General features: G+C 25.1%; 1 protein-coding gene across 2 annotated transcripts in view; it reads left to right on the top strand.

Annotated features, from left to right (window-relative positions):
- The window catches only part of LOC129981268 (cell adhesion molecule Dscam2-like), a 292,355-nt gene that overhangs the window by 189,017 nt on the left and 76,634 nt on the right, over positions 1-26,704 (top strand). For both annotated transcript variants that reach the window (XR_008785299.1, XM_056092040.1), the window contains exons 8-11: positions 4,701-4,928; positions 5,813-5,992; positions 13,510-13,671; positions 17,096-17,380. Coding sequence is in view for 1 of the 2 variants with exons in the window: in XM_056092040.1 (XP_055948015.1) it covers positions 4,701-4,928; positions 5,813-5,992; positions 13,510-13,671; positions 17,096-17,380 (855 nt within the window). In the remaining variant the exon portion in view is untranslated. The remainder of the gene's footprint in view (positions 1-4,700; positions 4,929-5,812; positions 5,993-13,509; positions 13,672-17,095; positions 17,381-26,704) is intronic.

Below are 26,704 nucleotides of genomic sequence, written 5' to 3'. Positions count from 1 at the left end.
TACAAAACAAATTTAATAATCAGAAATATTTATGCACAGTTTTTCAAAATTTGTGCAAACTTTAAAATTTAAAGTTAAAAATATTCTTTGCATAACATTTTGTTGCATAATCTTTTAATTTTCATTTTATAAAATGTAAATAATCTAGCAAATTTTTATAATCTATTTACAACGATCCAAAATAAATATTTCATTTCAATTCTTTCACATTTATATCTAAAATGCATACAATTAAAAATTCATAAATTAAAATTTTAAACTAAGAAGTAAAATTTTTTTAATTGGAACTTTTAACACTCAGCCATTAAAAGCTTATCTTTTGCCATTTCTTTTGAACTTTTTTTAAGTCTTATTAATATTTTTATTCCTTGATGCTTCACTGTTCTTTTGTTTATACTTTATTATTATATAATTGAATTATGACCGAGCCTCACAATCGTTTTATGTAATTTCGTTTTCCTATTAAAAAGACCTATTTAACACCTAATTCAACATCATCACAATTTAACGTATAAAATTTAAAGCTTTAAATTAAAAGGCATAATTTTAAATGCAATCCTTAATAGTTTAATGATTAAAAAATCTTCTTTTGGCATTCCCGCTGACTTTTGGCAACATAATCTTCTGATTGTTCCCTGTTGTTTAACATAATCGGTTTATACATCACCATTGTATAATTAAATCTTAACTGCACGACTCCACTTTTCTTAAGTAATTTCGTGTCCCAATGTGTAATAAAAAATTCTAATTTACTCTGGCAGTTCATTTCTAGGAAGTTATATATGCCAATGTATGATATTGGTGAAAGGTTTCTCTTACCAAGGCACAAAACAAATTCTCTTTATGCATTTTTAGAGTATCCCTTTATCATACGCGCTTACATTCGAAACTTTTCGTTCCATGTCCTCCTAATGTAATCCTATTACTGTAAGCAGCTTACTGCAAAATAGTTTTATAAGGCCATTTTCTTCAACGAATGTTCGATGCCGTCGAAACAAAGGTAAAGCTTCTTATTCAAGCTGCGTTTCGAGCGCCAGCTTTGAGAAATCTTTGAGTATGTCTAGCATTATAGCATAATTAACGTCAAATTGGAAGAAAATATATTTTGTGGAGGGACTACGGTTAACTTGTTTTAGTTCGTTTCTACTGTTTATTTTGCAGATATAAGGAAGTGTTATATATCTGGACTTGTGTAATGAATAAGTAATGCAATTTCCTGTACCAGCCGGAAAGTACATCATTGCCATTATTTATTAAGTCTGCGAAAAGAAATACTCATTAGAATAAGTAGTCTGGGATTCGGAATCTATTTTTACAAAGTTATTTAGAGTTTGATTTCGAAGTAGTGAAAGCAGCAACAGTAGACAGTAAAAGTTTGTAAAAAATATTTGCCACTTCTAAAAAATAATATAAATTAATTTATGAGCTGAGGTACAGTATATTTCCCTTAAGTCATACCCTTACTTTAATATTTGTATTGCCAACACAAATTGTACGCCATTAAAGTTATGTGAAAAATTCAATATAAAATTATGAAACGAGGAACAGAAGTATTTCGGACCAGTTTTATTGTTTCTAAATTAAATGCTTAAGAAAAAAAAACTTAAAAACTTTCATTTATCATTTTTTAATTATATTTTCTTCCTTAAATATTTTATTTTAAATGTATTACTTTCTTAAATGCATTAGCGTATAAAATTCTACAGTATAAGAAGTATTTTAAAATCATGATATTTTAACAATATCATTTTTTTGGTTAATATTGCACTTGTTATAACAAAACTATTTTCAAATGCAATTGTTTTAAAGATAATTTGAATTTGCTATAAAATAATAATTGTGATGCTAAATAGTTGTGTTAGTTATAATAATTATGGTTCTGTTTCGAATAGAATCTTATTAAATCATTTCCTAAATTGCGTATTAAACACTTTAAGAGAAAAAATAGAAAAAATAAAACAAAACATAAAATATTTTATTATTGATTTAAAAACGTTCATTCATCTGTTTGAGAATATTTGAATTCATATTGTACATTCAAAAGTTCTTTTCCCTTAACATATCAAAAAAAGGTAAAATTACTTTTTTCTTTATATTTTTCAAAAGGTTTCTTTTTCTAGCATGAGATTTCAGAAACATCTGAGAACAACAAGAATTCAGGCGTTGTTTAGATCCATTGTAGAAAGTTATTCATTAAATCTGTGAAAGTTGCAAAGTCATATGATAACTTAATTTTTAATATCTTTTTATTTTAAGTATGTTAGCAGATATTTTTTGTTATACAAAATTTATCTAGAAATCATAATTCCTATAAACATTATATATGAAAATGCAATCTAAAATATGCTTAGATTTATTTTTTTTTAATTTGTCACCAAAGCTATTTCTTAGAAAATAATGATATATTTGTGATTTTTTTTTTGAAATACAATTCAAATGATATCAAAATTAAATGCAGAAAAACCGTAGGCAAAATATAATTCATTTTACCGTCTTGGTCGTCTTAAAAGCATAATGCCTAAATTTAAGGTTTCTTGAGATTCAATTTTAACTAAAAATTGCTAAGAATATTACACATGTAAACATACAGTTATATATGTAGCATTCTTAGCAATGTTTAGATACATCTTTATCATCTAACAATGATTTAAAATGGCAAAGTCTCTATGTTCTGTTATCTTCATTACTGAAAATGAGTTATTCAAATTATTGTTATTTCACTAAATATTTTTCACGATTCAATTTATTTTGCGAAAACTGTTTTCTTTTCCCATGAAAACACAAGTCGTAAGCTTTCTAACTACCAATTACATTACAATAACTGCTGATTAATTATTTAAAAAATGGCAAATTCATAGATTTGGAAAAAGCAAAATCTAATTTCAGTAAAATTAACAACATTTAGTTAGTTTTAGAAAGTTTTAAGGATAATTATTATGATTTGAATTATTTAAAACATTTTAGCATTATTAAGGCAAAATTTCAAAGTTTTCACATATTAACTCTTGGTTACAATAACATTATAAGCAACTTCAGCTACAAAACTAATGAAATACAATACGTTATTTCGCTTTTCGCAATGAATCTAATTACTACATTTCTTGATAATTATATCTAGATAAACATATGACTAGAGGCAAAATTCTTATCGATGCAAAATTTGAAGCATGATCTTTCAGTGATTAGATCCCTCTTGTCGTATTAAAACTGAAATAATAATGACGGAGAGAAGCATTCTGCTCTTTATGAATCAAATTTTCAATTATTCTGTTCTACAATGAAATATTGCTTTATAGGCATTAATATAATAAATATATTATAAGATGCCTTATATTTGTCGCAAATGATGCCTTAACTATAGCTATTTTTGCTATAACCTATTTCATAAAGTATCACATTTTATGCAAATATTTAGGTATAGCCACAATGCATTACATATCAAAACAGTTACATTTTAATCATTTGCATAAAGGTTTTAAGAGAAACTTTAGAAGACTGTTATGAGATAAAATGAAATTTTATTCTATTATTTATATTTAGGGTTATACCATTACTCTTACTATTAGTGTTTTTTTTTCAAAATTTATGAAAATAATTTTAAAAAAATTAAAAATTTTATAAAATAATTTCCATAAATTTTCTTCTATCCTACGTATCAATACTGTTTTATGCAAATATGTATTAATATTCCAATTTTCCTTTTGTCAACATCCCGAATTATTATGCAAATATAATTTGTTTTTATAATATATTCAGATGAAAAAATTAGATCAAAATTACAAAATAATTGAAATTATATTTATTTTTCTAATAGCTCACTGTAATTTATCTATAATAACAAACATTAATCTTATCATTTACACAATTTTTGCACCAAAAAAATTACTTAATTCCATAGCTTTTAATAAAAATAAATAATAATAAGTTTGAAATTAAAATGTCAATTTTTCTTAGTTTTAGAATTTTTTGGTGGGTTGAATAATTCTATTAGATCATCATAGTAACTAATTTCAAGAACAAATATTTCTAAGAATTTCTAATACTAATTTTCATTTACTATTAATAATTTTCATTTGCTATTTTTAAGAAATCTTGATTATCAGAACTCTTTTTATTGAATTTTGCTTAGTTCAAATAAACTTGGGAAATAAATCTTTTCTTATTTTTACTTATTCAGAAATAAATATTTACAGAGAAAGTAATTGTTTTGGCTGATATTTATAATCATACATTCTAGTATAAATTTTCTTTGGTAATGATTAAGCATTTCAGCGTATTCAAAATAATGTGATTGTTTTAATTTATCAAATATTTATTGAATTTTATATTCATAAATAACTCTCATTCATATTTAAAATCATTCAATTTTGTAGACAAAACTAGAAGAAAGTAAATAAACAAAATTAATCTTATTTATAAATTTAAAAATGTAATTTTTATTTCTTCATTTTGCATTTTCTTTTAGATAATAAACTTATTTTTTTATTTTATTTACTGCTCTGCCACAATAATATATTTATGTAATTAATAAGGCATTTAACATCAATGATTTCCTTTAAAATCATTAATATAAATACGAATAATGTTTTTCACTATTGAAATAATTTAAATATTGTAAAATTCTATCTCTTAACACATGGCATGCAGCAGATAATACATACAACACATTTCACTCACGCATTATTCCTTTTTTTTTTCAGACGTGGCACCAGTTCTGAAACACACTTTCGAACCAGCAAAAGTTGAACCAGGTAGTTCTCTATCTCTAAAATGCATCGCTTCTGGAAATCCCCTACCCCAAGTCACATGGACTTTGGACGATCTGCCCATTCCAGACCACATGCGATTCTCCGTGGGAGATTATGTCACTTCCAAAGCAGAGGTTGTGAGCTTTGTGAACATAAGTACTCTACGTGTAGAAGATGGAGGTAAGTGTATTAATATGTCTGCTTATGGTCAATGTTATGAAATTAATTCTCATAAGTTTTTTTTTGGTTCACATCTCTTTGAATAATTTCCAAGTAAATATTTCTGCATAACTTTATACATTTGATTTAATTATAGGTAAAGTCTTTTTAAGAAAGAAAATATCCAGTAAATTTATTTCAGTAAATTAATTGATACAATTAAGAGAAATGGACAAAATAAAGAGCAATAAAAGCTATTTTTCTCTAACAGAATCAAGTTGCATTTATTCTGTTAATCAGATTTTTTAATCATTTTACTGTTTTCCTCTATAATAATTGAATTAAAGTGTAATGATTGTTGGTGGGTTTTTTTCTATAACAGTGAGATGTTTAACTTTTTTTTTAATGTTTAATAACATAAAAATATAAAAAAAATATTTTGAAACTGTTAATAATTTTTGAATAATTTCTAAACAATCTATTTATAATTAAACTGCATTACGTATGATAAGAATTTAATAATTTTCCTCTTATGCAATGAAAAATAAGCTGCATTTGTATAGTATTTTTGTATTTTCTTTCCAAGAGCATTAACAAAAATGTCATTTAATCTTCTTATTAATTTAATTCTGATGTTTTATTTATCAAATAAAGTTTAAGTATCTTTATTAATGCAGTCCTAAGATTTTTAACAATAACTAAAATATTTTGTTGTAATAATTTAATAAATAAATTTTAATTAATAATTTAACAATGTATATAGGATCTTTTTTATAGTAATTTCTATTTCGTATTTGATAAACCTGTTATTATGAATCAATCAATATAAAAAAACTATATCAAACGATTTCCTAAATCAATTGTGTAAAACTTATGTTTAAAAAATCATTTTATCCTATTCTTAGGCATGTATAGATGTATGGCTACTAATGAGATTGGTTCACTCAGTCATTCTGCAAAAATCAACGTAATCGGACCCCCATTCGTCAGAATAATGAAGGACATAGCAGCAGTCGAAGGCGATGTTTTGCACGTTAGATGTCCAGTCGCAGGATATCCAGTCGAAGAAGTTTATTGGGAGAAAAGTAAATAATTTGATTTGAAATAGATAGATTAGATACTTAGTAATTTATAGTTGATGAGAATACTTCACGCCTAAAGAAAAAGCTTATATCGAGAAGTCGTAATATTTGAAATAGTGTCCAGCAGTTTCGTTTTGTTAAATATATGGATAATATTTTAGATTTGTTATCTTTACCTCAAACTAATAAATCGAACTATGGAATTATTATAGAAATTAATATTATTGATTGCAGAATATTATCGAATTATTAAATAAACATTAAAAAAACTGACTTTTACATATACATTAGTTTTGTGTTATGTAAGCTAGATACATCCATCCCAAGTCAAGCGGATACGTTTCTGCTAAGCTGTTTACATCACAAACACCATTTGAATATTGGCACCCAAGGCCATTTTATTTTTTTAATACACCGATTTATGTTTGTCATTCACAAATACTTCACACGAACTTTGCTCCTTCCCTCTATAATTGCTTTGGTAGATTGTACTGCAAGAACCTACAGCGCCTTCTTCAGTTCTCTCATTCGTGACTCATATTCATACTTTTTACCGATTTACCATATTTTATTTTACTTTTATTTTATATTACCATATTTTATTTTACTTTTATTTTATATTATTATATTTTATTTTACTTTTATTTTATATTACCATATTTTATTTTACTTTTATTTTATATTATCATATTTTATTTTACTTTTATTTTATATTACCATATTTTATTTTACCATATTTTACTTTTTACTCCCTGTATGATTGCTTTGGTAGATTGTACTGCAAGAATGTGCAACACCTTCTTCAGTTCTCTCGTTCGTGCTGCGTTCGTGTTCGTTTAGAATAGACTGAGAGTCTATTCTAAATTTTACGAAATTATACCAGTTTGAATAACTAATCTTCAACTTGCTACCAACCAAATTCTAAAGCTTTCTTCCCTGTGGCAATCGATTCTGGAGTGCATGAAATCATTTTTTTAATAAGTTGACCATAGAAGCGCAAGTACTTTCTTTTGATGAGGTGCATTTCATGCTATTCCATTCTCATTAATTAATTTAGACGGTATATTTAAAGGTTTCCACTTCAAGTAACTCAGATTTGCAAGTACACCAGTTTCTTTCTTTCAAATATTGACCTAAGATTTCTTGATTTTATTGGTAAAAATTCTTATTAAAGCGCACTACAAGGTACTTTACAGTTTTTACAAAAACAATGCACTTGTTTTTGCATTCACACTTAACTTTACAAAAAAAAAAACACTTGTTATTCACATTATTTATATCCTTTCACTTGCTACTACTGTAGCTATAGCTCTTATTTTCACCATGATGTTGTAAAACCCACCTCAAATAACATGGAGAAAAGGAAAGTCATGCGACATATATATTCAACCTTCCACTCCATACTCGGCCAATGCTGACATATTTCTACATTTCAGATCAATTTAGTTAGAGTTTTGAGGCGTGCTTTTAATCTGACTTCTGCTTTAGCAATTTAAATATCATAATTCATTATATAATATAAAATGTACCCAGCCATGTATATATAAATGCTTATGAATATGGTCAGTACGGTCATAATGCAAATCATCGTCATATATGTTAATTCCAGTCATGGATCAAAGAATTATCGTGACAACAAACATTATGTTTCATGTCAAATAAATAAATATTGTTTAGAATACTGATCTTAAGTGCAATGTGCATTGTGGCAATGTCACAGGAACAATAATAATTTGTAATGTTTCGAGATAAAATGATAACATTTTAATTAATATTAAACTTAATACATTACAATGATACTATAACGTGTATCATTGTGTAATGTAATACAAATTGATACATATAACGTGTAATATTGTTTTATGTAAATGGCATAATTCTCAAAGAATATATTCTTTGATCATTCCTTATTTAACTTCATTTTAAAGAAGACTCTAAACGCAACAAATCTTCTGTATTTTATAATGCATGTTACTTTGTGGTACGTTCCTTGGCATAATAAATGACGCTTCTCTTCTTTATAAAGCATGTAAATTATCTGTCTTTCGCTTGTTCACCAAAGGCGACAAATTAACTGTTCCCAATGGGCCACTAAAATAAAGTGCGACAAGGTAAACTGAGCAAAATGAAGTGTCTCAAAGTTTTATCTAGTGCTGCAATCATAACTATCTGTCTGGGCTCTTAGTATTGTTGTAACCAATTATTCTGTTAGAATATATTTAATTTTGATACATGTTTCATTTGTTATCGGAAGAATTAAAGGATCGGTATCAATGTAAAATTGCATAGTGAAGACATTTAAATTAGTCTATTTAAATAAATGGAATTTAAAATTATTTTATATATTTTTTCAATTTAATCGCATCCATTAACTATAATAGAATAAAATTGTTTTCGCATAATAATAGTATATCATTTGAATAATTAAAAAAAAATTAAGAAAATCATTCATTGCATATTTCCCAATGTTAATACTTTCTGAATGAGTATCAAATTGCGAAAAGAACTTTGAACTTTTAGCTGTATTTAACTAATGAATTAATCGATATATTTTCAAAGTATTTGCTATTTTAATTTTTAAGATATATTTTTCTCATGACTTTAATTCTTGTCTCAAAATTATGCAATGTGATGCGTAAGAAATATAAATATTAACTAAAGGATCTGTTATTTATTTAGTAAAAAAGTTTTCAATGCATATTTTGCATCACGAAAATTAAGGGATTACCAAATATTAATTATTGAATGGAAATTGAATTCCTTTGTAATTATCAAACAACGAACTAGAACTAATAAATATTTTTAAATCTTTTTAATTTCATTAATAATTTATGAATTCACTTACAAAAGTAGTTCTTCATTAAAATTCACTCTTTTCATACAATTTTTGATAAATTTTATATAATTAGTGAGCAATAATTCTGTGCATCATTAGCAAGCAATGCTTCATCAAATATAATTAAACTAATTTGCAATAAAAGTATGTTTTATTATAATAGATAATTTTGTAACATTTATTCAAGTATTTACTCGCTCATATAAGAAGATAATGATTGAAATTGAAGACTAATCTTTATAAATGTGTCTGCATTTTAAAAAGTAACGTGTTTCGTATTAGGGTTTTTGTTGGATTGGATTGATGAACAAATAAAAGTTTAGGGAAATTTCGCAAGCTTCTGATTGGCGTTGTCGATCCGTTTATATTTAGTTGTTTCCATTTCTGTAACGAGTGGCAGATACATTTGCAATTTATATTATTATTATATACTTGTTTCATTATAAGCTGAAAGGTCTGAGTAATAATTCTTTGTTGCCCGCCTAAGCAGATTCATATTCTAAACCATTGTTAATAAATGCATATTTTATGGTCTATGGATTCGAGTTAATATATTTTTTTGTGAATATAAAATTTAAATCTTGTAAACACATCTTTTTTAATGTCTAGTGGATGAAAAATAGGTAAATCAGATCACAAAGAGTATTATAACTTAAGAAAGCGGTGGAGAAAGGAAAGATATATTTTTTTAATAAAAGTATTTCATATAATAAATATATATTCATTGTGACTTGAATAAGTGTATCAAATCAGTACGAAAATTAATTGCAGAAATGATTTATCAGGAAAATTAGCGTCGGCAAACGAAAGTGTTTTTATAAATTTAAAAAAATAAATAATATTCTTTATATGAAACGGATTTATTTAATTTAAATCACTAATGTTGAAAGTTAATTGGTATATATTTGTCTTTTGTCTAGCAAAATAAATAGTTAGGCCTAGTATTAAAAATTGCTACGAAAATGTGTATGAAATATGCCCTTTAAAACGATTTTTTAAAGTATTATTTACTAAAAAGAAAAAAAAAAGAATCTCCCTTCCATACGTTGACAAGTTATGGATATATTATTTTAAATGATCCCTAAATTAAAAAAAATAGATTAAAAACATTTAAATCATATCCATTTAATTTTACTAAATTTGATAATTTGCTTCAAAATATATATTCACTCATTATGGAACTACTGACTGACGAAAACTTTTAATTAAATCAATTTATTAATTGTTAATTCAGTTTCAAAATATTAAGATATATTGTAATAGAGATCAAATAAGAAAGATAAATGACAGAATTATGGTATATCATAAAGTGTAGACAAAATTGATTGCAAAATCTTATTTTTATAAGCATGAAAAAGTTAAATAGAACATTCTGAAAGCTGTTCTGTCTTTCTACATGTAGCTTTAGATTGACAGATAATATACTTTTAAGATTGTAATAGCTTGATGAAAATAGTATCTCTATAATCCTGAATATTTATAATTCATACGGAATTTAAATTCCTGAGAACCCTCTGGTTGTTAATTCAGTTTTCAAAATATTAAGATATATTGTAATAGAGATCTAATAAGAAAGATAAATGACAGAATTATGGTATATCATAAAGTGTAGACAAAATTGATTGCAAAATCTTATTTTTATAAGCATGAAAAAGTTAAATAGAACATTCTGAAAGCTGTTCTGTCTTTCTACATGTAGCTTTAGATTGACAGATAATATACTTTTAAGATTGTAATAGCTTGATGAAAATAGTATCTCTATAATCCTGAATATTTATAATTCATACGGAATTTAAATTCCTGAGAACCCTCTGGTTGTTAATTCAGTTTTCAAAATATTAAGATATATTGTAATAGAGATCTAATAAGAAAGATAAATGACAGAATTATGGTATATCATAAAGTGTAGACAAAATTGATTGCAAAATCTTATTTTTATAAGCATGAAAAAGTTAAATAGAACATTCTGAAAGCTGTTCTGTCTTTCTACATGTAGCTTTAGATTGACAGATAATATACTTTTAAGATTGTAATAGCTTGATGAAAATATTATCTCTATAATCCTGGATATTTATAATTCATACGGAATTTAAATTCCTGAGAACCCTCTGGTTATTTTATAATGCAATAACCAAGATGGTCGTTAAATACTATTATTAAATTTTTTCTCCTTTTTTTTTTCTCTTTTTTTCTTTGCTAGAAGCTGTTGAGACACTGCAATTCAGAAAAAAAAATCCATCCCTGGTATAATTAAGAACACTGTTTAAGTAGCGGAAAATTAACAAAATAAACCATTCGGTTGGAAAAAAGCAATCATATAACTCAAACGCGGGCAAAATGACAATGGAATAAATAGAATCCTAGAATTCTCCAAATATATAAGACATTGAATTCAATTCTTTTTTTTCCTCATTCAATACATGTCAGAATATAGAAGAATCAGAGCGTGAAAAATGTTAAGAAAATAAGTTCTCCCAGGAAGATCTCTGCATCTGGAGTAAAATCAAAAGATGGATTTCGAAAGAGACGTATTGTTTATCGGATATTTTGAAAGGACGGAAAAAACTTCAATTTGAGGACGTCTGTAAACTGACAGGAACAGAAGACGGTAAAATTGTTTCAAATTTTTTCTTCGTTTTTTTTCTAAGTGAAAAATCAATGTTCCAGAGTTAAAATCCTCAAATCTGGGGGACAACGTAGTATGAATAAAAAATAAAACACATATTGACATAAAAGAAAGTACTTTTTTCTGCCTTATTTACGGCTCGTTAAACACCTGGGATATTTTCATTGCATTGGCTAGAAAAAATATTTACCAGCTAAAATATTCTTTTGTCTTTTCATAACGTTTTTTTTTTCTCTGTATGCAGCACTAATATAAAAAAAATAAATTTCCATTTTAAATTAATATTTTAACGACGACTCTCTTTGGGAATGGAACTTTCTTAAAATATTTTCTTATTGTGAGATGAAACATGTTTTCTATTTCAGAAATACCACTTTCATTTTAAATATATGCGAAATAATATAGAATGTAAGGCAGATTACATGAGAAAATATAGAGCGTCATTATCTTACAAGAATCTCTTATTCTACAAGTTAAAAATATAAAAGACTCTTTTGAAACGTTTAATCTTTTGAAAGGTTCATAAATTCTCAACAACAATAGTTTAATAAACATTGGGAATTCGCTGTTATAGAGATGAGAGACTCTCAAGTCAACAAAAACTCTTTTTAAAATTTTTCAGCAAAAAAAAAAATCTTTTAAAAATATAAAGAACATTTTTATATCTTATCTCCAAAGTGTTGAAACGATATTTTTGTTTTGATATTTTTTGGATAGTTTTGTATTGATATATTTACTGGGATGACAATGAAATGTTTTGGACCAAAATAGAGGAAGTTATTATTTTATTCGAAAAAAAATTTTAAATTACCCCTAAAAATATTTTTTTAAGAAATGCTCATTGAGGATATGAAATGAAAGAACTGATGTTAAATGGTTGGAAGTTAAAAAAGTTGTACTTTGAAAGAGTCCGCTTTTAAAACGTTTTTTTAATGTTCCCTTATAAAAGGCAAATTTTTCTCGGTGGTTATTTCTTTAAAAAAATGTATCTTTATGAAGTATAGTGCTATTCATTAACAGATTGATGCTGGTGCTCTGATAATAAATAATTACAATTAAATGAAAATTAAATTTCACACTTGAAAATAATGTACTTATTATTTCATTTGCTTGTACCAAAGTATCATTCGTTAAAATTGATGGTTGAAAACGTTTTCCCTTAAGCATTTTTCTTCATATTATTGACTGTTTCTGCAATGTATTTTAAGCACTTATTATAACACTTATGAAGCACTTATTGTATGTAGCACTTATTTTAATACATGAATGCTTACACCGTTCTATTTGTTGTGCGATGTATCTATCATCTTACTTAAAATCTGAGCTCTAATTTGAAACCGAAGAATACAGAAACAATACAGAAACTTTCTTGTTAGAATAATTTAAAAATGAACTCACTTAAAAAAAGTTTTTATTTGCGGAATTAAACACTGATTATAAATAAAACATAATTTCAAAAAGGTTTCTTAACGAATTAAACAGAAATTTACTTATTAAAATAAGATAGATAAAAGAAAGATAAACCTTAATTTCATAGCTTCATCTTCAGCTATTGAAAAAAAATCAAATCAAAATATTTGTAGTAAAACCAAAAGCGAATTAATTTTCTTTACGAAATAGAATATACTATTTTAAAATAAGCTCAAAATAAATTTAAAAACTAAGTAAAAATAGTAAAAACTAAGTAAAAATAGTAAAAACTAAGTATAACGCTCTGCAATTTGGTAAGTATTATAGATAAGATATTTTTTTGAATTTTAAAATGGTGTAAAATTTATTTTTATTTACTGTAATATTTTATGTATTTATGGAGATCAGTCGTTTCCTCAAGTTTTGATAATTTAAAATGTTATTCAAAATTTTAAAATAATAACTCTGAACTGCATACTTCCATCCCCTTGCACCTGTGTTAAATTAGATATTTCTAATTGTAATGGCCTTTTCTAAAGAATATTAACATATATATACGTTCGTATTTAATATTAGTACAAATGGCAGACAGGAGTGTTATTTTCATTGACTTTATCAAATCTTCGCTATTAAAAAGTATCTTTACAGATGGCCGACGTATTCCTTATAACCACCGTCAGAGAGGATTCAAAAATGGTACTTTAATTATTCGAGAAATTGACAGAAGAAGTGATGGTGGAGAATATAAATGCATTGCAAGGAACAGTCAAGGTCAACGTGGTGAAAGGACCTTAAATATCAGAGTTCTCAGTAAGTTCCCATTTGATATTTCCTTCAATTTCAATAAGTTAGAGTTTATGACCAAATTTGTAAATTGATTAATAATATTCATATCAAGTATTTGAAAATTATTTAAATGAGTTTATTGATTTATTTAAATTGTGATTCATAATATTAAAATATATTTAGCATTTATAGTAAATATCTTTTTTTTTTTAATAACTGAGTATTTCATTCAATGTTTACATATTTTTTCACTTTAAGCGCAATGTGTGTCATATTTAGAAATATATATTGTTGAAGAAACTTAATTTCTATTTTAAAAATGGAAATTTGTACAAAATAATGCACTGCATTTTCTAAATAATCAACTTTTAAATAACAAACATTACACAATTGCGTTCATTTTATAAAAACTCTTAACTATGTAAAAAAGTTGTTGTTTTTTTGTTATAAGAGTCCTGTAAATGATTTACCAGCTATTATTCTTCAACTATGGCTACAACTTATGAAAAAATACTCCATCCAGTAATATTTATATAAAAAAACATCATTTAAAAATGAATTATATATATATTAAATTTTAAATATTCTTTCAGTTTAAATTTACTGTAGTTTAAATCATTTTTTTTCTAAATAAAATGTTTAATTTAACATTGCATCCAGTTCATAATTACAGTTTATTTTAATCCAACTCCAATGTCAAATTTGAATCTTGAGACAGTTAAAATGGGAACAACACAAAATTTTTATTCCCGAATTATGCAGTATTTTCAATTAAATTACAATTTCCTTTCTCTTCAGTATGTTAACATTTGAAAGACATATGCAATGTAAAATAAAGCAACGGAATTATTTTTAAATAATAACAATTTCCTAAAAATATAAATAATGTTTACTTCCAAAATATAAAGAAAATGTTTGAGTAAATTTCTTTAAGTTATTTTATATCATTACCAATTAAAATCTTTGAAATTTCTAACTGAGTATATTGTGTTTTTGTGTACACAACTTATTCTGAGATATTTAAAATATACTTTAATATTTTTTTAATCGCTTTCTTCTTTCTTTCAATCGATAACAAACTTTCAATCGATAAAGCATTTCAACTTGAAGGATTATGATGAATAAAAATTAATTCACTGGCATAAAAAAATAAATGACACGTTCAATTGTAATACTTTTCTTCCGGTATATATAGCTTTCTAATCATTTAAACAAAAGAAATTACTGTGCAATAATAGATATTATTTCTTTAAATAAAAGAAAAAAGTATTATAACAGATTACAATAAAAATAATTTTGATGAATAAAAGTAATATAATTATATCTTTTAGAGTCTCAAAGGAAATATTTCTTCAGAAACATAAAATTTAATGATTGAAAAAACATTATGAAATTTAAATGTCATTCAAATTTTTCCATCGTAAATATTGAATGTGTATATTTATCTTTCTTGAAAATGATAATTAAAACAAATGCTGAAATTAAAGTTTATTTTGTACATCCAATTACGTTTATATTTCTCCATATTCTTTGTAAATGACGTGAACATAAATTATTAAAAATTATGCAGATTTGCTTTGAAAATACTATATTAAAAACTTATATCATTGCAAATTCTTGCAATACAAAATTTAAGTCTCGTGTCTTATTTTAAATTTATTTTTTAAATGTTTAAGCATTTTTTTTTATTTAATGATAATAACTCGAATAATGGAAAAAAGGAAAGATGTAATATAATCTTGATTAATCTATAATTCTACATTTAGCTAAAAGTCACTTCATATTAATGACTACTATTTATTATTATTTCTGACGTTTGAGAGACAGAAAACAAGAATCATTAATTTTGTAAAGTTAATAATTAATTTTACTTCTTATTGTGGAATGTTATAAAGAAAAAGTACTCTAGCAACAAGGCAAAACGCATTTTCTCACAAACAGTCTTCAAACATCCTCCGAAATTAAATACGAGAATTATAGTATAAACAATATCAAAGCTAAATAATTAACTTTTTGCCAAAATGGAGCTTAGAATACTCTAGAGAGTTTTATTTAAGTAATGTGAAATTAAATTTTTCTGGAAGATAATTAGATTGTCAACTCCCTAAAAACTTGTTGGCATTTAATCATAAAAACGAGTTGCGAAGAGATGCATAATTAATCTTTAATAATAAAGTTAGATCTTTAGGACTCATTTCAGAATTATTTCGTTAGTAGCATTCATTTTTATTAATTTTATTTATTCGTCATTATATATAAACCTCATAGACAACGAATATCTTATGCTTCTTTTATGATTGTCATTTTTTCTTTATTATATTTTAATGATTTTTCTTAAACAGTAATTTAATGTTTGATTATATATAAAAAAATATGTAAGAGAAAAAGTTAAATAAAATATACATATGCATTTAGTTTACACAACACGCGATTGACACAAAACAAAAAAATGCCGTAGTTAATCCTAATATATTTAGTTGTAATTAACTATTTAAATTCTTTGATATAAAATATATTATGAAATTAGTTCTAAAATTGTTAATTAATATATGAATCCTATGAAATGTGTGAATATCCTAAGAAATTGTTTCTGGAATAGCTTATGAAATTATTCCTAGTTACAGAACATTTTAAATTCACTGTTCAGTATTTAAGAATTGTGTGCAAAAAATATTGAATAAGTATTTAAAAATTGTGTAAGCAAATAAATAATGAAAAGATTAATTTTAAAGACAACAGACAGTTGGGATATCTAATTTGGTGATTTTGATTTACCAATAGAAAATTATGGAAGAATCTTCGGTATTTAAAACTGGATATATAACCTTAAAGATTTTGATTTTAAAAATACATTATTTATTTTTCTTATTCGAAATCTTCAAAGCTTTTATTGAATAAAAATGAAGAAATCTTTTGTCATAGAACATTCTGAAATTTACAATAGATTTCGAAATTAAGAAATAGAGAAGTTAAAGCAGAATATTTCAAATAAAAAAAAATTCAAATACAACATTTGAAAAAAAAATATGAAATATTTAAAATAAAGATTTCAAAATTGCAAAATTTAGTTCATTCATTTAGAATCCTTATATTTATTGTAAAAAAAAAAGAATAAAAGCTAATGGTAATTTATGGGAGCAAATTATATCTGAATACTGATTCTGAAAAGTGAATAAATCATATACTGTTTCCGCTCTCATACCATATTGTTTATAAATAATTAATCATGGAGAGTATATTCCAGAAACATCAAATGTCTTGGATTTTAATCCAATTCAATTACCATCAGCTTTCCCAAGTAGCACCTTAAGCCAACTTTTTCTTATAAGAGTACGATATCTAATACTTGTTTGAATCCAACACATTTCATGACAAAGCTGATAACCAGAGTAATGAAAACAAACAAATAATGATGCATGAAAAAAACACTATCTTCTTTCTCCACTAGCTCCTCCGGTTATAGAGCCCTTTCACATCCCAGATGCCATTGAAGAAGGCGCCAGATCGAAACTCTTGTGTTCTGTTACTAAGGGAGATCCACCAATAACCATCCAATGGCTGAAAGATGGCAAAACTCTGCCACACGATCTCGAAGTAACGGAAACAATACTGGATGAGTTCTCTAAGGCATTGGTTTTCCCTAGAGTTGAATTAAGACACAGAGGAAATTATACCTGCAGCGCAAGGAATATGGCGGCTTCGGCAACTTTTACGGCTTCAATGGTAATCCATGGTATGTGTTTTTTTTCTTTCTTTTTTTTCTTATGTACAATATATTTACCAACTTTCATATGTAAGAAACAATTATGCTTTTTATCGTACAATATTTATTGTTTATAAAAAAAATTGACGAGTAAATTTATCATTCATTTAGTGAAACTATTTGATCGGTTATATAATAAGCAGGGGACGAATTGGGACGAATATATTGAAATTACAGCAATTTTTTATTAAATATTTTGTTTTAAATCTATCTTGTCACAATGGTTGATTTTATGATGTTATTTTATTTGTGTCCTGTAATATTTATATGAGCTTTTAAATAGCAGAACGCACTGAGATTTGAACCATCCGGCGAGCAAAAGTCTATGACGTTACAAGACAACCTATAAGTGTTTACTTCTCTGAGAGGGAAGACAAACATTTGCTCTCTTCACAAGTCTGAGAATAGCATCCGTAAAATTGCATGCGTATCATTGGTAGACTAAAATACCAAATTGGTCCATTTTTCCACCAGATGTCATGCCGATATTTTTAGATTAAGTAATAGCTGAACTTTTCAAAGTGAATTAAATTATATATTGAAATAAGCTTCTCTTTGCTGCTACTACTCGTTATATAAATTTGTTGTTAACGTTAATTGATTATTTTTTCTTTAACAATCTTTACTTGGACCTGCTAAATCAGAGTAGATTTTATTTATTTATTTGTTTTATTTTTATATTTATTCATTCATTTTGATTCCATGTTAATAAAATTTAGCCAAAGCGAAAAAGTATTATCAGAATAAATATTTGCACCGGTCGCAGATATTTTTTACTCTTGTTGAGTTTAATATATTATAAATGATATAAGATGAAAGAAATATGTACCAAATTATCTAATTCTCAGTAACATATTATTTTTTTCATCTTGTTAAAGTAATCACTCCTGTAGTGTGATATATATATATATATATATATATATATATATATATATATATATATATATATATATATATATATATATATATATATATATATATATATATATATATATATATATATATATATATATATATATATATATATATATATATATATATATATATATATAATATATATATATATATATATTTGGTAAATCATATGACTGATTAATTTTCGAAATATAGAAATTAAAATTAAAAGTGATTTAAAAATTTGCAATTTCAATTTTTGGTGGTTAAAATTCTGTTTTAATTCCTGATTCTGATATAAAAAAGATAAATTAATTAAGTACTCAAATAATTCTTTTTTAAAATAGAAAGAAAGCATGATTCACTAGTGATATAAGATGATCGAGCGAAATAATTTAGGAAATTTAGTACAAAAACTATGATTGTTTTAATTAAATGCTTTAATTTAATCTTTAAAAGTCGATATGATTGTTTTTGCCTCTATTTGCTTAAGCGTAACATATTCATTATATTTCCTAAGTTGGAAAATAAATTCATTGAAAAAAATGATAATAGATTGGCATTTATGAAATGCTGCGCCATTTGTCTATTCTTCAATTTATTAGTTTTTCAGAATTGCTATATTGATCAAGAACAATCGATTTCATCATGTATTTCGCATTAAATTCTCAACAAAAGACTTCGCGTTTATGGCAAGCATGTTACAATTACTGCAAGTAGTTGCGAGGAGCTCTCGACTTTAATTGAACAGATAAAAGCGTGATTAATTTTAAATAATGCTTCAAGCAATTATTCCTCAAGCATTGCAGCATCTTTATTTTTGCATGTCATTGAGCTCCTTCACGTTTCACACAAAATTTAACATAAGCTTTACTTTTTGACATCCAACTTGGGCTGCTGACTCAAAGAAAAGGAGCAAAAATTCAATAACGGTGTCAGTTTCTCCTGACATCTGGTAGGGACCTATTACTTTTAAGCATTTAGGAGTTTGGAAAAGTGCTGATTACACGTGTCACCGTTCATTATTCACTTAGTGGGTAACAATGGCAAGCAGTGGACCTTTCCAATAAACGATTTTTCTTGTCATGGACTTGTGCTTGTCTTTTTTTAATGTCCTTCTTGTCTAGTCGTTATTCTAATGGGCGCTTGCAGGGTTGCCATGTGAGTTTCAACATCACTGTCAAGAGGCATTTTCTTATGTTTTGTACTTTTTTTCTGGCTGTGCACTTCTAATTATAATTTTTAATGAGAAAAAGATTTAACTCTTAATTTAATTTTCATCGTCAAAGTTTTGAAAGGAATGCAAATTTGTTTTAATCAATGATTTGATATTTTTATATTAGATGGCAATCTATGGGTAAAATATTAGATTCCAATGCATCATCATTTGAAAACAAAAGATGGAATTTGTAAAAAAAAAAATATTGAAGTTTTTCCATCATTTTTATTGACAAATATGTCTTTCTAAAAATCACCGGTATGAATTTTGAATAGCAATTACAATACTTGTTCATTTTCATAAATATATACACAAAAAATTAAACTCAGGAAGAAGGTTTAATTCTTTTTAATTTATACAACATTTAGGATGTTTTATTAATATTTTCAACATTATGAAATTTAATATTTAGATTTTATATATATTAGAATGAGTTTTAATGTCCATTGAGATTTCAAATTCTGCGAAAACAAAGTTAGATAATCTTTCTACAAAATACACTTAGAAAAGACGTAACCGATTAAAAAATTTGCATTGAAGTTAATGAAAACAAAATTAAAATTGAAAAAATGTTTTAATCATTACTTAATAGCAATTAATTAATTAATTAATTGCTTTTAATTTTAATTTTTCATAATTATTAAATACTTCACAATTCCAATATAATTGTAATCTTTTAACCAAACATTGCATATTTTAATAGAAAGAATTGAAAATCAAAATATATTCACTAAATTTACAATTGTAACGAATCTTTGAGGATGTCAGTAGCAAATGTATTCCATTTTAGAGAATACTAAAAACGGTAATATGAAGAAAGAAAAAAATGTAAAATTATTTAAAGAAGACAAGCTAAAATGAAACCAAAATTTAACAAATAGCAATTTAATTGCATATAATAAATAGCATTTTTTTTCATTCCTATAACAACAATTTTTTATTTGATTTAAAAAATCAGAAAAACAAATATTTGGAATTTTGACGCATCTTCGAAAAAATAATGTTTATTAAATGGCGAGGACGACACCTGAGCAGACACCACATTTCCAAACTTTCAAACCACACAAAAGATAGGGAATTTGGCCACGACGGATTTAATGTGTACTTGGCTCGCTCGCACAAATGTTTTTTTTTTCAGGGGGGGCGGGGGTCATGATCTCGAACCTGAAACGCTGGAGGGCCAAAAGTCAGGTGTTACCACCAGGCTGCCAAGGCCTCTAAGTCGAAGCATAAAAACTAATTTTAAGAAAATCATAAATACTGGTTTCTTTATTTACTAATGACAAGAAATTAAAAAAAAATTAATAAATTTAGTAAAGAATTTTATTTTAATTTTTAAAAAGAAAGAATTTACTTTTTTTTAAAAAATATTTTATCTTTAGAATTTCATGCCCATTAATAATTTAACAATTTAGACTGTAATTAGTAGTGTTTGCTTATTTTAAGGGAATTGGGATAGATTACCAGCTATTAATTTGCAGACAATCAATTACCGACATTGATAACAATTTCGCTTTTCCATGCGAAATAAGTTTGCTGCAAATTACTCTGTGTTTTCAATCTTTTGCCAATGATATATAACTTCCGAAGCTGATGGATTGATATTTCACTTTCATTTGATAATTAGTCAGGAAAAATAACAAAAAATGCTTATTTGAAAAATTAGTTTTTTGTAAGAATAACGTCATCAATTGCCAACATTTGTCATCGGTTTCGTTTTTAAAACTCTTTATCAACTTCATAACATCATGTATTTTCATAATGGAAAGTGGATTGATTCCTTTAAATGGGATAAAGTATGATTTAATTCTATTTTAACTTTTCATTTTAATGAAATGATATAATTTAACTTGATATTTTATTCAAGTGTATTATTTGAAATAAGCACGCTGACATTTATCTGTCAGCGATTTAAGCTGTGTGAGCGATTTAAGCTGTCTCTTTTCGAAATATGTTTGCCTGTTCTGAGATAAAACTATGATAGAATCAATTATTCAATAAAAACAACACAATAAGTAAGTCATTTTATTAACTTGATATAAAAAATAAAAAAGCCTAGCTTTCTAACATTTAAAATATTTATATGGTATTTCAAGAATTTTATACTAAAAGTTAGAAAAATTCCGAAAAAATTCAAACATACATTTCTGCAATTTTAAAACTCACCTCACAATTTTACTTCATAAAAACATAGTAGATTTTGGAATACTTTGAATATTTATTTTTTTTATTCAAAGATAGAAAATCGGGCTAAAATAATTTTGAAAAAAACTGCGACTCTAGTATTTGGAAGAATTTAAGGAACTTAAAAATATGAATAGATATTTTTAAACAGGCATTTTCAGAAATAAAATCCCACCGAGCTGGGCCAAAACATCAAGTCACTTAAACATTTTTATTTTAAATTTTGAATCCTCAGATAATTGAAAACACTTACATTTGAAAATATGTTGTTTTAAGAGTAATTCAAAATTTCGTTCTTTAAAGCATATTTATTTTATAATCGATCTTCAATAAAAAAAAATATACTTAAGAATAAAAAAATAAAGAGTTTCTAAAGAATAATCTAAATAAAAATAAAAAAATAATAAGAAATTTAAATATTTATTGCTTTTATTCCCTTACCTTATGACGCTAAAGCAATTAAATTCAATACAATCTTTTTTTCCAAACAAAATGAAATAATGTGGCATTAAAAAAATGAAAAGGAAATTGAAATAGGAAGTTTTCACTAATGAAGCCCTTTTGTTTAATATTTCTAATGATTAAACAGAAGAAAAAAAAGATATATTAATTGTGAAAAGAATTTTAGCTAATATTAGAAATGAAGATCTTTCTGAAAATGCCTTCAAATACTGAATGAAAAGGTATTCTCGAATTCTTCTAAGTTTTTTTAAAATTTTATTTGATGGCATAAATTAAATTACATTTGTTTTTAGGCAAAAAAACTTTGCCACTCACTTGCACCATTAATCATTTTTACATTTCAGAATTAAATCATGCATGAGACGATTAGTGTTTCTGCAAATAATACGAAGTCTTTTAATTCGCGCAGATAAATCATTTGGATCTGATTCCTTAAGAGGTTCATGACAGATATTTCATATTAACATTAATAATGGCGCAAAAATGTTTTCCAAGAATAAATTACGTCTTAACTCAAAATTATATATTACGCGTCGAAAGGGACATGTCTCATCTTCTTGGGAGAATTACTCTAGTAATTGGTGAGCACAAATCTGGGCCACGTTCATTTTTCATGAAACAAATAAGGATTGCTGAAAAAACAGATAAAAAGAATTATGAAAGGTTGATAAATAAAATAAAATATCAAAATGAGTTGACGGACGATCGAATAGGGATGGATAAGTATCGAATTTCGGTTCCCTAAAAGGTACCAATAGGAAGGATTGAAAAATTTTGAGTTATGGGTTTTATATTTTATGAATTTATCCGAAGGAGCGTAGATGGAATGTTTTATTTTTTAAATTGTTTTCTAAATGTTTAGATATTGTTTCTAATTATTCGCTCTAGTTGAATTGCTTTACACAAATGTATAAGTCCTTATCAAAGGTATTAAGTAATCGAAATTTTATATATAAACTTTTGTTAAGTATGGAAAATGCAACTTTATGGATCTGTTTAAAAATTTCTAATATTTTCATTTTTCTATACGCTTTAATTACAGGTTTATTTTCTTTCATATTTAGTTGAGTATGTTATTAAATTAAACTGAAAGAAAATGGTTTAGTAGTAATTTTATGTCTTATTGCATATTTCCTTTTATTCCACAAAATTGCATTTTTCAGCTTTTATTTTTTTAAAGAAACATCATGTACGCAATTCGACAACATATATCAGTTGAATATATTTTTGTTCTTACTTCAGTGGTCAAAAATTTGAATACTCCATAAGATTAAATTTCACTCAAAAATCCAAGAGGTTTGAAAATTTAAAATGAAAATATTATTCGATTATGACAGATCCAACCTTTTCCAAATCAGTGACATTTAAATTTTGATAAAAACTCAAAATGTTTTTATTTTCCCCTTCTAGATATTTTTTTTTTTCATTCTGTATCTATTATTGTCTAAGTAAAACTCTTTTATACAAATTAAAATACATTTTATGTTCTTATCAATTATCAAAAATTACTAATTTATTTCATTTAAATAATACTAATAAGTCACTGTAAATATGTAAAAGGAATTGGATTTAAAAATTTCTTTTCGATTTCAAATGAAAAATTGGCCTTATTTTCAAAGATATAATTGTTCAAGGATTGAACCTTTGGAGAGTAAATATAGAAAATTATAGATATTAGAATTCCGAGGAAAAAAAATGCAACAATATGCTTCATTTCTAGATTTTAAACAGAATTAAATATTTTTCTCTTAAAATGATGCAATTTGTTTTCATTTTTTTTTGAAAATAAATTGATTAACAGATTCCAAAATGCAATCTAGGCAATGGCACGAGGAAAAGTATTTAAATCTATATTTTCAAAACCATTGTTACTGCATAGTATTCGTTTGGATCGGTTCAGTATTATTTGAACAATTTCGATTTTGAAATGCATTTTATATGCATACATTTCAGTTTTTGTTTCTAAATCATAATATGAAATGTATTTTTTCTTCGATATCTAAGTACATTAAAATTGAAAAGTTTTGCTTTATTGACAGAAAAGATAAAGAAAAGTCGATAAAGCAAAACTTTTCAATTTTAATGTACTTAAATATCGATGAAAAAATGCATTTCATATTACGATTTAGAAACAAAAACTAAAATGTATGCATATATGCAAAAATTTTCAGTAACTTAAAATTTGCATCTTAAATAAATAATGGAATTAATAAAAAAAAAATATTTATAGATTATTAAGAAATATTCATTGATATAAAAGGATAAATGTCACTATATTTTTATTTATTACAAATGTTGAATAAGTATTTCATATTGCTTTCAAGAACATTTCTTTGTGCTAGAAATTCGAATTATTAGAAATTTCATATTATCTTATATATACATATATATAGGTTTTTTAACTAATTTATTAAAGAATGTTTCTTGTTTCAATGAAAAATTTAAAAAAAAAATAAAAATCCTATTGATTATATTTTTGCAATTTCATTCCTTATTCTTCATTCAAAACAGAAAAAAATTATCTGGCAAGATCATCCTTTTTAAATAAAAAAAATAATAATAATATTCCTTTATCAAATCAGAGCAATTTATTTACTAACATATTCGAATTCGAAACTTTAGATTTTAAGTTGTGAGTCATATGGTTCTTTCAAATTTAAATTCGGAAAGCTCATTTCCATACAAATTCCTGTCTTAATGCAATTTGAAAAGAAGTTTTCCACCTATTTCTACTAAAAATCGTTGCATTTTTAATGAATACCGCACTCTTTCTTCAATTAGGGCTAAATGAAAAGCAATATTAAAATATTTCTTAAAGTAAAGGAATATTTATACTCCTAAAATTAATTTTAAGAAATGAATATCATATTTTTCATATGTTAAATGCTAAATAGTTTATTGTTTTATTCAGATAAAAATTGCAGGTAATTGAGTATACACATGTATACTCAATGCATTCAGAACTGTAACATATAACCAATCAATAAAATAATTTAATTAACTAAGCTAATACGTGGATAATTAAGTAACATTTTGAATTTTCAAATTTATGTTTGAACTTTTAAATTTTGAATCAAAATAATAAAATAATACCCTGTTACGAATCTAATTAATATCGGCATAATTTTTAAAACATATTGGCTATAGAAATTCCCTTTCTAGATTACACTTTCCCAAAAGAAAATTAATTTTAAAAAAATCATTGTTTTGATGGTCCATTTATAAGTTGATGACGTTACATTTCAAAATTATTTTAATTGATGTCATTTAATTTTAATTATAATTTTAATTAACGTCATTTAATTTTAATTATAATTTTAATTAATGTCATTTAATTTTAATTAATGTTATTTGAATTTTTCTTTAATATTCCATTAATGCTAGCATTTCTCAAATATATCAAACATAAAATGTTTTTCTTTTATATATTTTTCTGGTAAATTTTATTTTTTAAGTCTCTTGGAAAATCGGTAAATGCATTTTATCAGTTAAAAGGAAATTAGCTGCAATGTTTGTAAATGAATTCTACATTTAATATAACTTATTTTTAATTGCATTCAAAAGTTATGTAAAGACTACATAAAATTAAAATATTTTAAATCTTTTTTGAAAGCTGTTCTACAATGATTGTCTAAAAAATTATGGTAACATTGAAGTATCTTGTGTACATTTAATAATCTATTTTCTTTTCAGAGATAATTCTTTTTTTCTTCTGTAATTTCTGAATACGTTATTCTTTTTATTCTTTCTTTGATTTCATTGATGCCATTCTGATTTGTGTTGGAGCTGTGTAGCAGAAAATTTGGCTCAGGGTATTGCTCAAAAGTGTTTGAAAAGGTGCATTTTCTTTGTAGAGAGGTGTTTTCTTTAAATAGATTTCTGCGCTGAGTGGTATATTTTTATAATCTTACTTATCTTTTACATGCGGACATGTTTCTTGGTGTTTTACATATCTTCTTCCGTAGAACTTGAAAAGAATTTACATTTTTATAATAAGAGTATTTTGCTTTTTTTTTTTTACGTGTACACTAATTTTCGAAGGTCTTTAATTCCATGGAATTTTCCAGGCACAAGATGTTAATTGTTTTAAATGTATATCTGTACCTCATAGAAAAAAAATCCCTTTTTTTGAAACCCTGCCTGGTGTTGATCCTTGTTGAAATGTCCAACTTTGATTCTTGATAATTTTTATTTTTGCTTTTTTCATATTTATGATGATGTTTATATTGAAACTTTTAAAGCTGCAGCAATTTGCGTCCTCCAGAGCTTTTAAATAAAATTTAAAATCTATAATTCTTGGTTAAATTAATATTTATTATTAATTAATTGGTCTTTCGGCATCCTCTATTTATAGCTACGCCTACTCACATTCTGCAGAATTTTTCTTAATCCATTTTACTTTCTGAGATTTTTATTCTTTACATTAATATTTGATTGTAGATCACGCTGAATAAATATGTATTGCTAGCAATAAATATAAAGTATAAAATATATCAAAATTAAAAATTAAAAAATGAAATCCGTTTTAACATTTA

The sequence above is a fragment of the Argiope bruennichi genome, chromosome 8, assembly GCF_947563725.1.
Source record: "Argiope bruennichi chromosome 8, qqArgBrue1.1, whole genome shotgun sequence".
Classification (NCBI taxonomy): Eukaryota; Metazoa; Arthropoda; class Arachnida; order Araneae; family Araneidae; genus Argiope; species Argiope bruennichi.
The sequence above is the reverse complement of the archived record's forward strand: the minus strand, read 5'-3'. Positions and strand labels throughout refer to the sequence as shown.